This window comes from Drosophila ananassae, chromosome 2R (genome assembly GCF_017639315.1).
Source record: "Drosophila ananassae strain 14024-0371.13 chromosome 2R, ASM1763931v2, whole genome shotgun sequence".
In the NCBI taxonomy this organism is placed as follows: Eukaryota; Metazoa; Arthropoda; class Insecta; order Diptera; family Drosophilidae; genus Drosophila; species Drosophila ananassae.
Genome location: NC_057928.1, coordinates 5,106,127 through 5,122,511, shown reverse-complemented (window position 1 = coordinate 5,122,511; position 16,385 = coordinate 5,106,127). Strand labels below are relative to the sequence as shown.

At 41.2% G+C, this 16,385-nt stretch overlaps 3 protein-coding genes across 5 annotated transcripts in view; 2 read left to right on the top strand and 1 right to left on the bottom strand.

The window, feature by feature from the left end:
- LOC6493831 (CUGBP Elav-like family member 3) overlaps positions 1 to 5,416 on the top strand; it is a 135,301-nt gene extending 129,885 nt beyond the window's left edge. The window contains exon 12 of the mRNA XM_044714476.1: positions 65 to 5,416. The gene's annotated coding sequence lies outside the window, so the exon portion shown is untranslated. The remainder of the gene's footprint in view (positions 1 to 64) is intronic.
- Positions 5,417 to 8,955: 3,539 nt separating this feature from the next.
- Positions 8,956 to 13,613, top strand: LOC6493832. 3 transcript variants are annotated; one of them, XM_014909082.3, is made up of 2 exons: positions 8,956 to 9,330; positions 10,957 to 13,613. In XM_014909082.3, exon 2 carries the CDS (start codon positions 10,968 to 10,970, stop codon positions 13,095 to 13,097), a length of 2,130 nt encoding a protein of 709 aa, XP_014764568.1. In that variant the 5' UTR covers positions 8,956 to 9,330; positions 10,957 to 10,967; the 3' UTR covers positions 13,098 to 13,613. The 3 variants fall into 3 exon arrangements, with proteins under 3 accessions (XP_014764568.1, XP_001958524.1, XP_032310627.1); XM_001958488.4 differs by lacking the exon at positions 8,956 to 9,330 and adding an exon at positions 9,417 to 10,437 and having other exon boundaries at positions 10,957 to 13,612; XM_032454736.2 differs by lacking the exon at positions 8,956 to 9,330 and adding an exon at positions 10,445 to 10,828.
- Positions 13,614 to 13,648: 35 nt separating this feature from the next.
- Positions 13,649 to 16,370, bottom strand: LOC6506113 (liprin-beta-2). The gene is made up of 4 exons (XM_001958489.4): positions 16,009 to 16,370; positions 15,011 to 15,954; positions 14,074 to 14,956; positions 13,649 to 14,011 (listed from the first exon to the last, which is right to left on the bottom strand). Exons 1-4 carry the CDS (start codon positions 16,201 to 16,203, stop codon positions 13,970 to 13,972), a joined length of 2,064 nt encoding a protein of 687 aa, XP_001958525.1. The 5' UTR covers positions 16,204 to 16,370; the 3' UTR covers positions 13,649 to 13,969.
- Between the last annotated feature and the right edge of the window lie 15 nt (positions 16,371 to 16,385).

Genomic DNA, 16,385 nt, shown 5'->3' with positions numbered 1-16,385 from the left:
GTCGTCCTTGAAGGCGGCGGCGGTGTGGAGGTTCAGCCACTATAATGTCCTTTCTCCTTTTCAGATGGCCTTCAGACATCCGGAGGGAAGCATATTAAGGGAATTAGGCACATTCAGTGCAAATGAAAACCAAACAAAAACAAAACAAAACAACAAAACAAGGAGCGATATGTAAATGAATAAAGAAAACACATTAGAGCTGAAAATTGAATAGATTTATATATATATACAAAATGGCAGAACATATATTCTACTATGAATATCTGCATATATATTTATATGTGCCCTCAAGTAAATATATATATGGATATTTAATTATATATATTTATATATATTTATCCAATTATACACTTAATTGAATTCAGAACAGGAACGAATACAAAAATTAGATAAAATCCAAAAAACAAAACAAAAAAAACGAGAAACAAAATTGTAAAGCTGAGAAGAAAGGGAAACGACTTTTTGCCAAAATATCCATTTAATTAAAAAATAAATATACATAGATACATAAATATATTCATATATATTTATAGAAGCAAGGAGAAAATTGATATTGATAGTTTTGTTAACAACATTGCACACCTATACACACCCACACCCACAGCCACACCTACAGCGACACAAACTTGAGACAAAAACTGACTGGCTAGAGACCAAAATTATCTGGGTTTTCAAATGAATAAAACAAAAAAATAATAAATAAAAAACCAATTAAGGATGATAAGTTCGGATACCATTTTATATGAGTAATGATATGAAGTGATGGGATTAGAAACCAACAAAGCTGCTAAGGGATAACTATTAAAACTGAATTTGTTAATCGGATGATGGACCCAAAGTGGTTCGTAGTAACTTGAGGTACTAACGAAGAGCAGTCAAGGGAAAGGCCTAAAAATAGATAAAAATAAAAATAAGTTAGTTGAGAGGCAGGGTATGTCTGAAATTTTTAGCAAGTAGTTTTAAGAAAATTTGAACAGATTCATAGATGCATAAAGAGAGTATATACACTCATACGTATATATGTATATATATAAATGTGCGAATACAAAATTAACACAAAAATTCGAATTTAATTAATTTTAAGTAAAAGAAAACAAATCGGACATAAAAGTTAGAACTATATGGGCTGAGAGGCCTTTTATTATACGCAACGCTTTGAAGGCTACGTTTATAAAGGGCGGAGGCGCGAATAGATATGTATATTTGCTGCACTGGGTTCAGTCTTACGTGACCACGAGAAAATATCATTTTTATAACAGAATATAACAGAGATAATTTAAGAAAGCGGAAGAGGATTGGTTAGAGCTATTGAAGAAAATCAAAGTGGCGCCAGCTACAAAAAATATTAAACCTATAAAGGGCATACACGTGTAATCAACAGCGATCTTTTCTATTGGCCTACATTCACTGTTGGAGACACGTCCTTTACTTGTTTGTATTACACCTACGTTCGTTATTTTAAGTGGTTTAAAATTGTATCAACAAAACAAGTTCGCAAAAACGTTATAGAATAACAATTTTTGAATAAAATTAAAGAACAACTTTACACTTAAACTTAGCTGCTTGCAACAAAACAATTACAGGTACTTTCAGATATACATGATTATATATATATACAAACATGTGTATGTATAGTTATATTACAAGAGCAAGTCGAATAAACCAAAAAGCTACATCAGAATAACAGATACTATAAGAAAAAGGACACGAACAAATTGGCCACTGAAACTTTTGCTATGAATGTATATATACATGCAATTGAACACCTATATATACACAATAGATATCTTTAGATGGCCACTTATTTTCATAGCCAGCTCAAAGACACAGCATTCACAATTATTTGCAAACTAAACTAATGTTAAATTCCAAAAATCATTTATCAAAACCAGATCATTGCCACTCACCTATCATTTGTTGAGATCGTACATAGGACACTTGCAAGAATTGTGTAAAAATATATCTCTATAAATCAAACCACTATAGCTCCGCGTGTTAAGTCGAATATTTAACTATTTAGCAGCGAAAACTGTACAAAGAAGGAATATAGCGAGGAGAGTCGAATCTACAGCTAAATATGCCAAAAATTAAAAGTTATGGGTAGTAGAGGGAAAATTGAATAAGAACAGTAAACAATTATTTAGATTTTGTATAGTGAAAATGAGACGTTGCAGCTAATCTGTGCATCCTATGGAGAAAAATTAAAATCTAATTATTATTAAATCATACACATACCTTAATACATTTATTCACCTTTATTTAAATGCATACAAATATGTAATGTGAATGAAAATTGTTATCAAATTAAACGTTAAATTTTGTTACCAGTGCAATGCTTTCGTTGGAGCGCAGACCTATTCTATTGAATTATATTCTATTGGGTACTCTAATCTAACCGACAAGAAGTACCCACACCCAATGTTTAGTCCAGTTTTTTTTTGGTTAGGGTTTCTTTTATGATTTAAGTATTGACAGTGGATCAATGAAACAGTATTAGATTTCAGAACTCTGGGACCCGGGCCCAGTCCAAATTAAGGGTAATGGAGTAGTCCTCCAACTCAAGTTGATTTTTCCCCACAATTGATTTTTACACACAATTTTAGTCCCTGGCGGGAGTACTTCTGTAAATAAAGAAAGTAATACTTAGCGGCGGATGAAAGTCCCACACAGATAAGAACGGAATGAAAATTGTAGTTATAGCGACACATACAAAACATACAAACATACATATACATATACAAGTACATATACATATATGCAAAATTATGAAACTGATTTTAGCGCCTATCCAGTAGGTCAGCATGGCGCCCAAGTATTTTGAGAACTTTAAATTAAAACGCTAAACTAAAATTTTATCTTGGAAACTCACGCAAATACACGCGAACACACTATATGTATTTACGATCTTGTATGAATCGATCTAGTCAAATTGAAGTTAATTATTTCATAACGAAGAAACGTTTTATGAATAATAAAATTTAAACCAAGTCAAACTATTAAGATAATAATAATTTACTATTATTATGTACCATGATTATGATTAACGAATTATGATTTATTTCTGTATTGAAAATACAAACGCAAGTATTTAAATGAATATATACAAAATTATTATATGCTATTATACAAAAACCTAGATTATATACACTCTACTATTAAACGGAATCAAGAAATATAATTAACTTAGAGCAAAACTGATTTTGGCAAAATTTTGCAAATTATATACCAATGGGAAGGATACCACAACCCCAATTATCATACCTATTATTTCTAATGCGTAACCCACAATGAATTAAACAATCCAATGAGAAGCCGAATTAATAAAAGCGAAAACCAAATGATAAAATAAAAAGCAACCACTTGTTTTATTTTGTTTTTATTTTCTATGACTGTGGCATCGGACAAGTGATTATTTCAGTTGCCAGATACAACGACGGACCCTACTCCCACTCCCAAAATTGGACAGAAATTCGGCAATTTCCCTACCCGTTTAATTTACATAGCGTTACTAATGTTCACCCTTAAATATCTTTTGATAAACTAAAAATACTAAAACATGAAAGGGCTGTGACATGAACGTTTAACAAAAAGTGTGAACAAAATCAAATTACCTTTTAACTTTTGGTTCCGTGTTATTTTGTTTGAACTTATGATTTCAAAGAGCGGTGATAACTAGCAACCACTAAAGCCAAATCAAAATTAAATCGATAACGAAACACAATATAAAGTCGCTTATTTCAAATTCGAAATAATATGTGATTGAAGAAGTAAACACTGAAAAAGAGAAATATAAATAACATATAAACAAAAGTAAGAGGAATTCGTGTTCAACATTATTGAATAGAACAAAAACAATTGTACCTTGATAATAAAGTGTAAAAATTGAAACTTAAAAAATAATATTCCTAGATGTAACGCCATAGTTGAACTACCACATTATCAAAACGGACAGGTTTCGCCCAAATCGCTTAAGAGGGTACTGGCGCATTCTTTGCAAATTTTGCCAAAATACAGTTAAGCGCCGACGATTCGTTTTAACTTAAACATGGCCATCGCCATACTCGCACTCTGTGTTTCGCCTATGTCTCAATCATGCGCACCCACTCCCAAATGTTACCCAAAAATGTTACATGCAACATCCAGAATCCAACACACCCATCATATCAATTAGCAGTTTTTAGATCACTAGTATGTCACTCGGCGACGCTCAAGCTGTGGGAGCTACGAAATCAAAGGGACCCAGGACGCACCCCGTTGGCACTGCATTTCCTCTTTATTGGCCGTTTAGTTCTTGTAGAATTCCGTTCGGTAGGCGCCTAGGCGCCTAGGAATAACCAAAGTATGATAGGACATTACTAACTGAAATTGAAGTCTCTTATCGATGAACGTTCCTTAAACTTAATCTGTAAGCCGTATACACGAGCATAGACGTATCACGTATACATGAATATATATATATATATATATGTATGTATAAAGACATATCTATAGGTACATATATATGTATAGTGTATATAGATACGCGCCTAGATTTTGTCCTACCCATAATGCATTTTCAATATACAAGAAGTGTATGGAGACATTCTTATAGAATGATCCCCACTGTATGCATAATATACTAAAAGCTACTAGCGTATTTACTTATTACCATATACTTATATACTAGTTAATAGCCAGTTTAGAAAAAGTAGTAAATGAAGCTTACAAACACATGAACATGATGAACAACCTTTAACACTGGAGTCCAAGTTTAGAACTTACTAATCAAAAATATATTTAGGTATACTTTTCTGCAGGTATTTAAAGTAAACTAACTAAAGCCTAATCTAATGATAAATAACTATAGAGACAAGCACTTAACCCCACCATAACCATGGACTTTCCGAAATTGCAACACTAGTTTTCTAATGACACCTGCATAACTCCCACAAAGGACACCCACGAAGGACACCACACACACAGCCACACACAGGGCCCAAAGGAGGTATCGGGGAGGAGAAGGGGGGGTATATATGTATGTAGGTTAAGTCGGGTAGCCGGGGAAGGGTAGTAGGTACATGGTAGATGGGTAGAAGGGTAGAGGGGTTGGCTAGGCCCAAAACATTTTGCCTTTAATATATAGCATTTTCAGTTTTAATATTAACACAAGAATGACACATTGGATACAGGGTAACAAATATAGGTAAATCTAAATAGGAAATGGAGTTTATCAAATTGATTTGATGATTTCAAGTGCGTATTAGGGCATCTCGATTATTGGTTCTATTTCCCCAAGCTTTTGCACCTGAATTTAATTTTCGATAGGATATTTTTTGCGGAGCCTTTTTTGAACCTTGCTTACCGAATAGATTCCGCTTGGGTAGGCTTTGGGATTGACCATTAAAGTATCATCAACCAAGATAAAAGTAGGGACAAGGAACGAACGAAGAGGCAGGTATATAGATAAGATATACATATATATAAACATATATATATATATATATACACCCCTAGACATATAGCAAAAAACAGCAACAATAATTGGCGGCGCTTGTAAGAAAGCTCAGAAAGTGCATTTAAACAACAAAAAATAAATCGAAAATAAATAAAATGTAAACATTTTTAAAAGCAGACCCACGCGTGTGTATACCTTTGTATGTGTGTGTACGTACATAAAGTTACATAAATATTTAAATATGTACACGCATATATAAATTATATACACAACGATCTGCATAATATATTATTATGACAATTATTACTATTTACTAGAAAGCCGAGGCCATCCAAGCCATTTTGCAATTATACAAAGTACATTGGATGGCAGGATATAGAAATTAGGAGTGCGGTTGAACACATTGGCGTTTAAAAGGTCCCAAAGTTATTTTTTGTAGATAAAACTGTTATCTTTTGGAACTTAGCCAAATGTTAGATCGAGGTGCGGTATACAGAGATATAACATATAAAGTTGACAGCAGGCTAAATAGAAACCATATGGTCAAAGCGAATTTATATTGTATATAGAGAGACCCTCAAAACCTAAAGACCAGAGGGTTTAATTATTGCATATTATTGAGGTAACAAATAACTAGTTGCTAGTATAGATTTTAGCATCGACACATCAAATAAACACTTTTACACATAATGTTTTTTTGAGTGCAGCTTGAGATGCGTTTAAGAAACTATTTCTCAGATGCAGTGACGAAAGCTTCTTTGTACACTCTATATAGTTTCCGTTTAGAAATCCGTCCGTATATAGCATTATGAAACACAACACACTCATACCAACACGTTTCACCAATACTCGAAAATAGACTCTTGAGAAGCTCGCATCCCACCTCACTTTCTCCTGAGTTGCATTTTTCAATTGCCAGCGATATGTTTCTAGATACTTTCATTTAACTATCCAATCGAAAACCAAACAAATGAGGGAATATGTACTCCGGGTGGAATCAATGCGGCGTGCCCTTGCAGACACTTTGTTCTGATTGTTGGGAACTAGTCGTGATAAAACGGATATTTTCAATTGAATAATTCCTGTAACGGATTGGGAAATGATCTGATGCACTAAGACATGAATTCTGTAAATACATGTACTTAAAACTTTCCAAACTATTTTCAGAACTAACAGTCAAGTTGTGTTGATATCGCGACTAGGATAAACTCGTTGAAACTGGTAATGCAATCTTAACACCCTCTGCAGGGGTTTAGGCCGCAACATGTACATAATTTACTTAGCAAGAATTGCAAAGATCATTATTTGAGAACATTGAGGAGCACCTTAAAAGAAAACAATAAGAAATTAGCAGCGAACGAGAAATACAAATAGGCACGAATATAAAATCATTTAAATTCAGAATATACCATTTAAAATAAGCAAAACTTGCACTTAATAATTGTAGCACAAATGTAAGAAACAGGAAGCAGAGACAAAACCGAAGACATTTAATAAAAATGAAATTTCAGAAAGCAAACACAAGCCCACGAAAATAGTGGTTACATGTTTTTACACTTCAAGAAACTCGAGATCGAAAATAAAGCCAAGCGAAATAAAATCAAGTAAATAACACATAAATTAAATATTAAATGTAAAATGGTTTCAAAATCAAAACAGAATCAAACACAACTAAAGGTAAATTATCCGTAATCCTGTTGACCCGGAACCGACTATTCAGATTATGCCCCTATCCTTAATTTGAATTCGCACACTAAAAACCTTACACTTGACACTGCATTTTTTTGATCCATCGCAAATGGGGAGAATCTAGGGGATGAAACATGCACACAGATAAGCATAACATACAAAACTATTGATATATAAATACAAGATTTATATTTACACATATAAATTGCCTAATAAGTCGAGAAACATAAAATAGTCAGAATAGTTGAGCCGGACCGAGGAGACGCAGATGCAGATGCAGATGCAGACGTGAAAAACAATTAAAGAGAAACTTTAAAATAGCAAAACAAAGTCTTTATATAAATATATACATACATATATATAAATATACTATATACTATACATATATGTACATGAAATACAATTTATGAATAATGAAAAACAAAATGGCGAAGTGTGTAAAAATGTGCATTCGTTCATGAAAACAAAACAAAAGGATGAAAGTAAACACCGAAAAACTTACAAATATATTCTCAATCGGCTCTTTCCGTGCTGCCCACCTCGTGGTAAGCTGCTAGAAGCCCACAACAGAAGTAAATGCTATCAAATCAGAAACTATTAATTAATTATGGACAAACTTATAAATACTTTTAATACTTAATGCATTATTGCCATAAAATATATTTTAACATTATTTATGCGACCTACTGCAGGATACAATATAACTAAACCCAGAATAATAATAGATGAGTATGAATTACATAAAGAAACTTAGGATCGATGCAAGGAGACCGATGCCACCACCTTATACACACCCACAGAAATAGTAACGAAGTCCCACTCAGATGAACTTTTTGAAAAATTGTTTCTGAAGATCACCGTGTTTCCGGAACACTTGACACAGCAAGGAGGTGTAGCTAATACATCGGATAGGAAAGCCAACCAGGGGGCGAATAACTAACAATAAGGTCATGAGACACACTAGGCCATGCTATGGTACCACAAATATCAGAGATCCCCAACATTACTATACTTACGGTCTGTTTCAAAAAAGACCAGACATTGTAAATTTTGTTTCATTTGCCAAACTGGGCGTCGCTAATGCGTAACATAAGCATATGAAATACATATATAGGGATGGGGAGAAGGTAGGCGATGAGCGGAAATTGAATATTGAGACAGAGGAGAGTATAAACCAAGTTATAAATACAACAATTATATTATTATTGATAAATAATTATTATACACAAAACTTATGCAAAAGTGTAATAGGTATATAAACCAAGAAAAACTGGCAAGTTAAACAAAACAGTGCGAACAAGGCAGAAAAAAAATTATTAAAAATTTAAAAACTAAAAAAAAACAACCCACAAAAACAGAAATATATATTATATATACTTTATAGACATTTAAACATGAAAACAAAATACAAAGGAGAAACTAAAAAATAAAGTTGCAAATAATAAACTTTTACCATAAAAATATCAAACCCTCAGATCGTTTTATTTGAATATTTTTTCCCCCTTCCAGGTCTCCCAACCTTTTTTTTTTGATAAGGAGATTAGGTCAGGTGGCCACCAGGCTCCAAAAGCTTTTCCTCTTGAACCAAAAGGGCCGAGGCTTGAGTCTTCATTGGAAACCTGTGAACTTGCGGCAAGGCCAGAACACACTCAGAATTCATGACCATCTCGTTTGTGTGAGCTGTTCTCTTCGAGCCAGCCAACCACGCGTGGGCGTCGAAGTGGCAGTTATGGCCATAAATACAAATATGTACGTTCCAGCAAGCAGGTATTGGCTAGAATTGCTGCCGACTGACGACTGCCGAATGCCGTTCAATGAGCTTGATCGCAAAAAGCAGCAGCAGTCGCACAGACGCTGCCGCCGAGTAGATGTGCAATTTATCCGAGAGCGGCCAGAGCCGTAGGTTGGACACCCCAGGCCGGTGATGTAAGCTCCGGTTCTAGCTTGCCACTTGCCGCTCACAGCTCACAGCTTACCGCGTACCGCCTGACCGCTGTCTAACCGCCGTCTGCTCGTAGAATGCAAAGAGTCTGCAGGTCGCGCAAAACTCGCCCACCCACTACCCGCTGCCAGAGGCCTAGCGTCATCGCTGCACGTCGAGTTCTGCGAAGTTGGAACTTGCACGCGATGCCAAGCAGTCGAGCGGCGATCGACGGCAATTATCGTTTATCCAGCTGAAAACGGGTAGCCTAGACCAATCAGTAAGGGTTAGTTGCACAGTCTTTGAAATGTTACCCGCAGCAGCGAAAGTGATTCGGGGAGACACCATTGTCGCCGCTCCAGGTCGTAGGTGACCCATATTCGGATGTGCGTGGGCCGAAATAGAACACAGCCCCGATTAGCAGTCTATTTTGGGAGGGGTGCCCGCTCCTTCTTATCCAAAACACACAATCCGCCGCAAGAAGCGCCACCGATTCCTGGTGGCCCTAACCCGAAGTGGCAAGCTGCTATAAATAAAGCCATTCGCGTGATCACATATGCACGTATAATCGGCGGGAGAGTGTCGCGCCATAGCTAGCTTAGAGGTGTATGTACGTGTGAGAAACCGTGATTGAGCGGGAGATACCTTCGAATCCACTCGGATCTGTCTGTTCGGGCCGGACCCACTTGTAGCCCCTGAAAACCGCACTCACATTTGTTTGTGCCACAAATACTCGTCGCAACGCCGAGAGGGCTGGGCTCTCGAAAAAGCTCATGAATGAAAAACAGCCAAAACAGATTTCGAATTTGTTCTTTTTGGCTGACGTATTCCGTATTCCGCTTTTCGGTGCCTTTGCGCGGACGGATTGTGGATTGGGTGTTTTTGGTCGGGAGGGAGTCTATAGCCGGCAACAAGTTGGATTTTTCTAAAAATGAACACACACGAAATAGCTTCGTCTTTGGCGTTAAATACAGACAACGACGTCGGTGTCGAGCAGCAGCGACAACGCATCTCTGCCACCGAACGAAGGAATTTGATTTTCATTTGATTTTCTTCTGGGTCGCTCTTCGTGCGCGAAAACCTCTATTGTGTGTGGGGCGTGCTCTCCACTGCTGGCCATCTAAGGAGCATATTCCACAGAAGCGATGCTTTCCTCGACTCAGCTTTCCCGCAGCTAGTTGCGTTTTGGATGTCAACACGATGTACACGCGCCCAGTGGCTATGCTGCTGAACCGACTGAGAGTGGGAGCTTGAACTGACATCGGGAGTACTGCCACTGCCGACCCAATCCCAGGACACCACCAAACAGCCTGCACAAAGACTGAATCCAAACCGGAACACTATTAGTCAGTAGTTTTTGGACACCATTTCGTACAAAATCCAACGCATTGAGGTAAAGTCAAGTCCCCATTTCGGTCATCTCAGCGGGGCCGAGTTCCGCGTGCAGCCTTTCCGGACGAGCGTTTAAGCCATTTATGGGCATGCTTTTCGCCCAAGGAATCGAATTTCATGCACAAAAACAACATTTCTGTTTCGGTGCGAGACTTTCCGTGCGTGTGTGTGTTTTCGCCTCGGAGAGAGCACCACTTGCCAGTCCCTATTAGACATTTAAATAGAATTCCCGTGCTGAACACCAATCGAGAGAGTGAGTACGCCTGCTCACGCCTGATGGCCCCTCCACCTCCACCTCCACCTTCGGCTCGATCACCGCCACCGCCGGATCTTCGTCCGCCGGTGAGCACGATCAGCAAAACAACAACATAAACATCTGCAGAGGGAAAAACGTGTGTCTCCCATATCGCATACATATTATTTGTACATATAGTTTATATTTTTTATTACGACCTGATTTCCAAGCATATTTACTTTTCGGATTAGTCTACAAGTCACTGCATTTTCCGATTTTTTGCAGGCAGGACTAGCATGCAAGAACTAACGACTGTCGGCGACTTGAATGGGAGCAGCAGCAAGGGAGAGTTCGCACCGGTGGCCCCCGTGATGAACCTGGAGCAGATGCTGCCCAACATCAAACTGGAGCACGATCGTGACCTGGAGGGCTGGCTGCCCACCCCAGAGCATTCTGGTCTACGGCTGGATCTGAACACGACCCGCCTGCTCTTGCAAGGCTCCGATGATCCGCTTATCTCCCACGGAGCCGCCACGGATGCCCACGATGACGACCATCCCTTCCGGACCTTATTGGCTCGCAAATCTGTTGGACACGAGCAGCCGCACAACGGCACGTGTAGCCCCCTTACAAAGCAGCAGCTGAAGGCCAACCTGTTGATGAGTAGTCGCAAAGCGAAGAAGCCACTGCAACCGGCCCACGAGGAGGTTTCGGCCGCTCAGAAGATGTCCAAAGCGGGACAAACCCAAACGTCGACTCGTTCCCGGAAACGCAACTCCGTGGCAGGGGCCATGAAGCTGCGATTCCACCACCAGGCTTTGCCTGCCGAATATGCAGCCCACTACGAGGCCACCCAGGGTAGGAATTCCATCCGACCCCCGCAACCCAATCATCCGCCACCACCTAGCCAGAGCCACGAAAACGTACGCAGCTGGCTCCGAAAGATCGCCGAGATCCAACGCGGCACCGAATGCCAACAGCAAAAGCAACTGCACGCCTCGCGAGATTCGGTACCTCCCGGATCCAAATCATCACAGGCCACAGGAATAACGATGACACCGGAACGCGTGCTACCGTCCTTGCCAACAGTGCCTCTGCGCGTTCCCAGCCCCGAAGTTGCTGCAACGTCAAAACGCAGCTCCCTGAAATTCACCGACCTGCCGTACATGGGAGAGATCACATTGGACAACTACAAGCCGCGCCGCGGACGTAAACCCAAAAAAGCGGATATTTGTCACCTGATTTACAAGAACTACGGAACCATTGTTCCATCAGCAACCTCCGTCAGAAGTGCCCATCCGTCATCGGTAGCCGGTTCTAATGCCACCACAGCCGTCTCGACCGTGTTGCCAGCAGAGGAACCGCTTAACCTCTGCCTGCGTGATCAAAGCGAGGAGCGCTACTCCATATCAAGTGAGGATAGCGAGAAGGCCACCGAATGCGGAAGCTGCTCCCATAGGACCACGCCACATAGTCCATCCGGGCCATTGTCCTTGGATCTGGCTCTCAGCAAGGAGCAACCACTGACAGCCGCCAAGTTACTGCTGCAACCAGTGGGACTCTACTACCAGCAACTGGTCGAGTCTTGCAGCCTGGGCGGATTGCCTGTGCCTGTTGAGACCATCGAGAAGGACAACCAGCTGTCTCTGAAGATCCCCATACCAAGTGGTTTCTTTTCCAACGATACATCAGCGCTCGGGTTGCGAAAGCGCAAGCGTTCAGCGATTTTCATCCCGCCCATGCCCACCGAAAGCTCTTCGAGTCCGTCCACCGAAGTCAGCATCTGCAAGTTCAAGTTCACAGGAGGTGCCAAACCGACGCTGCAGGAGAAAAAGATGCTCTCAGTGGATGCAGAGGGCAATTACAGGTACTACAACGGCACTGGTGACAAGACAATGCGCGGCTACGAATTCATTTCCCGGGAACAGCAGCAGCAACAGTTGCAGCATCAGCATCAGGGACTTGATAAGCTGTACGTTGACGTGCAGCCGCCCTCTACGGATCTAAGCCTAGAGTTGCTGCACATGCCGCCAGAGTCGCCCACGTCGTCCCTCCTCCTACCCCCCAGCAATGGCTTGGAGCACGCAATGCAGCCCCACAGTCCGGCCTCGCAGTGCTCTAGTTCCCAAAGTCCAATGCCTAGTGTGATGACAACCACAAAGACGTCTGGTGAAAGCGAACAAAAGCGGAGGTCATCGCGCAGGACAAAGCAGCGCGAGAAGCTGGAAAAGACGTTCAAAGAAAAGGGATTCCTCATACAGACCCAGCAGTTGCAATCCGCTGAAGGAGCCACCTATTGCAAGTTTCGACAATTGAAAAAATTCACGCGTTACCTGTTTCGCAACTGGAAGGACCACATACCCGAGAGCGATCTGGCCAAGCACCAAAGCGGAGTTCGGACGGAGATCAAGGGCAAGCCTCAGTGAGCCAGGAGACTCAGCCCAACCGAACCATATATGGCACCTCTCCTTGCCCAGCCACACAAAGCACTGCCAAAGATTTAGTTTAAGACCCACGATTACCGTACCGCCACCGAATGGTTGCCCAAGCGGATTGCGAAGTTTTGCAACCCATGCCAATTCCGTCCATGCGGTCTGCCCCTCATCGCCATCTACGATCTTCCTAGTCGCTCATCCGTTTATCTAGTGCTTAGTGTAGAGTTATTTTTAACAAATAAAAGCAGTTATAAAACCTACAAAAGTTAAATTTAGTTGTACAAACAATATGTAAGTTAATAAATTTTAAATTTTCAGGGTGGCTTTCTGAAACTAACTGATAATTTGACTTTTACCATCCACAAATATAACGAAATAGAGGAAAAAATTAGAGGATATTTAAACACAAATGTTACATTAATAAACTTATTTCAAGGCGCTGCTTAACCATTGAATAATATTTATGTTTATTTCAATGTCCTTAGAACATTAATTCCCTGAACTTCATAAAAAACTTTAAAATCTGAAAAAAAGATTTTTCCTTTTCAAAACACATATTTTTTTAATATTTTTTACAAATCTGTCAATACACGTGTTAGTACAAAAAATAAACTCCAAAATGGGTAATATGTAAATTTTGTAAGTCTATTAAATTAGTCTCGCACTTAAGGTCGCTCCAATGCCACGGCGAATACTTATCGTTATCAATATTATCCTAATTCCGATGTCATCCTCTTCTGGATCCAGATTAGCTTAGTGTTAGTAACAGAAGAAATAAAGATTTTTAAATGGTGCTGCCCATTCCGGTGCTGAACAAGTATAGCCTTCCTAATATTGTCGCCTGATTTCTTAGATTTGGTGTCTCAGTAGGCAGTGCATTTGTATGGGGATCCATGGTCGTTGCACTGTTTATAAAATAAATATAATTGCAGCTTACTTTAAAAAATTAACGTGAGTGTATGCTCACTGAAATATCGTGGTCCTTATCCGGCTCACACTCAGGAGGCTCCGGCACTTTGGCGTTCATGGGGCACACATACTCTGTCCAGTCAACATCGCTTTGACTTTTCGAGCTTTTGCGCCGCTTTAGCGAGAACTGTGTGCGTTTCACTGGCTTAAGCTTGGCAGTGATGCTTAATGGCTGGTAGCCGGGTGCAGATTCAGCATCGCGCTTGCTAAAGATCACGGGGCGACCAACAAGTTCCTTAAAGTGCATGGCCAAATGGCGGCGCAGCAACGATTTGCTCGGTGGTATTGAAAGCAGGTCGGCTAACAACTCAGCATTGAAGCGTGGCTCGTAAAGCATCAGGGCCCCGTGAACTCCGGCACCACGAAGATTTGGCGTGTATTCAGACAAGTCTATGGTTTGCAGCCAACCCATAATGCGGTGAGCCGTCCACAAATCCACTCTGTCCTTTTGTGGACTGCCTGGATCCTCGTCTTCACTGCTCACTTTAATAGAGCGCCTAATGAGTCCTTCCGGGTTCCATGACATACGGCGCATGCACAAGATACCGGCCCGTAGTGACGCTATGTGTAGGCAGGAGCTGACATGCAACTGGGCCAGATCCTCCAACGTCAGGCGGTGTAGCATACGCCCGTCCACCTTGGCTTGCATAAAATAATCCTTATACTGAGGAAGTCCAATATCGTCCAGCCAGCGCAGCACCCAGGACACATCCAAGTTAGCCGCCTTTAGAGTCAGCTCGTCAAATTCCTTTCCAGTAATATCGTCGATGGCCAAAATAATCTTTTTACGATGAAGAGCAAGCTTAAGATTCAGCTCCCTCTCAATGTCAACGGGTGACGCGGTAAAAATCGATTCAGAAGGGTTACCCTTTATCCATTTCCTGCAAATAGATTCCTGGATTAGAAAAAATAATTCTTAAAGACTCCGAACGTACCGATAATTGTCCTCATAGCACCCTAATCCCATGTTAACAAGCCAGTTGCACACGTCCTGAACCCCCCAGGTAGTCCAATGCTTTTCGTTTTCCCCGAACAATGGGGTCTGGGCGCTCCACTCGATGCGCCCGCCTGCCGTGGCTCTTGAACCTCCGCGACGGAACTCGGGTTCAGCTTGCTCCAAAGCGGTGAGCTCACAGTTGCTGCTGTTGCTACGTCGCAACTTGCCAAGAATACTACGTAAACCCCGAGCAGAACGCTCCCGGAGCTTCGGTGACGGCGTGAACTGCGAAAGGAAACTGGAAGTCATGGCATCGTCCACTTGAGGAACATTATCTTCTATCAATATTTGTTCGTTGGAAGCAAACACCACGTTCCTTTGTTTACCGCTGCTGTTCGCATTAACGTCTAAGGCACGGTTGTTGTTATTATTATTGGCCAATTTGCCGTGGGACCGTGGCAAGCTGTGGAACTGCGGTTTGATTTGATGTCGCAGCATAGAGGGTGGCGTCTTCGGGGATCCCACGTAAGCCTTTTGATTAATATTGCTTAAGCTTCCATAGGAAATGCCGCCAGCGGTTCCGCCGGTATCAGTGGCCTGTTCCAGAGCGGTGCGGTGCAGCTTCAACTCACTCAAAGCACTCATCAATTCCAGCTTCTGCGTTTCCAGAGCAGACCGTGAAATCATCTGTCTTTGCAGTTGCTCTTCCTTAGTGCATAGTTGCTGAGACTTTTCCGTGATCAGGCCCTCCAGTTCAATTATCCTATCTGCTTGCTCAGATACACGCTCCGCTAGCATTTGGTACTGCAAAGCCAGCCCCTCCTTGTCCCGTTGCAAACGTCGCATACGCTCGTCCGAGTCCTGGCGAGGAATGTGTGTTTCCAGCCAGTCGCTTATGATCGCCGCAGTTACAGGATCAGGGGCCGGGGCAGCCAGACCCACCTAAACACAAGACACAATCATGTGAGACCAGCCTTATCTCTTTCTGTGACTCACCTGTTGCAGGGCGAGCGCCAAAGTCTTGGCCGTGGACAAGACATTGGTGGCCGAAATAAGGTTGCGCTCGTTCAGCGTCAGCGAAGCTCCCGCCCCCGTATCTGGCCCCGCCTGGGTTGCTGTGCTCGAAATGAGACCATCCATTCGCTGCAAAGCTGCCTCGAGCATTTTGCTGCCCTCCGACACTGCAGCCATGAGTCGGTGCCTTTGCTAATGCTAGGTGCGAGGCGAGAAGCTACAGAACATCGCTAAGTGAACTGATTAGAAAAGGAACGTCATTTTGCTCGTATTTCTCGTTGTTTTAAATTAATTCCGAAAATAATTGTTAAATCCGAAACAAAAGGTTAGAGGTGGGAAAAATTCGATAAAAACGCCGA

Coding starts and splice junctions, on each gene's coding strand:
- LOC6493832 (XM_014909082.3), top strand. CDS start 10,968: ATGCAAGAACTAACGACTGTCGGCGACTTGAATGGGAGCAGCAGCAAG.
- LOC6506113 (XM_001958489.4), bottom strand. CDS start 16,203: ATGGCTGCAGTGTCGGAGGGCAGCAAAATGCTCGAGGCAGCTTTGCAG. Junction 15,955..16,008: donor TGGCGCTCGCCCTGCAACAG/GTGAGTCACAGA, acceptor TCTTGTGTTTAG/GTGGGTCTGGCTGCCCCGGC. Junction 14,957..15,010: donor TGCTATGAGGACAATTATCG/GTACGTTCGGAG, acceptor ATCTATTTGCAG/GAAATGGATAAAGGGTAACC.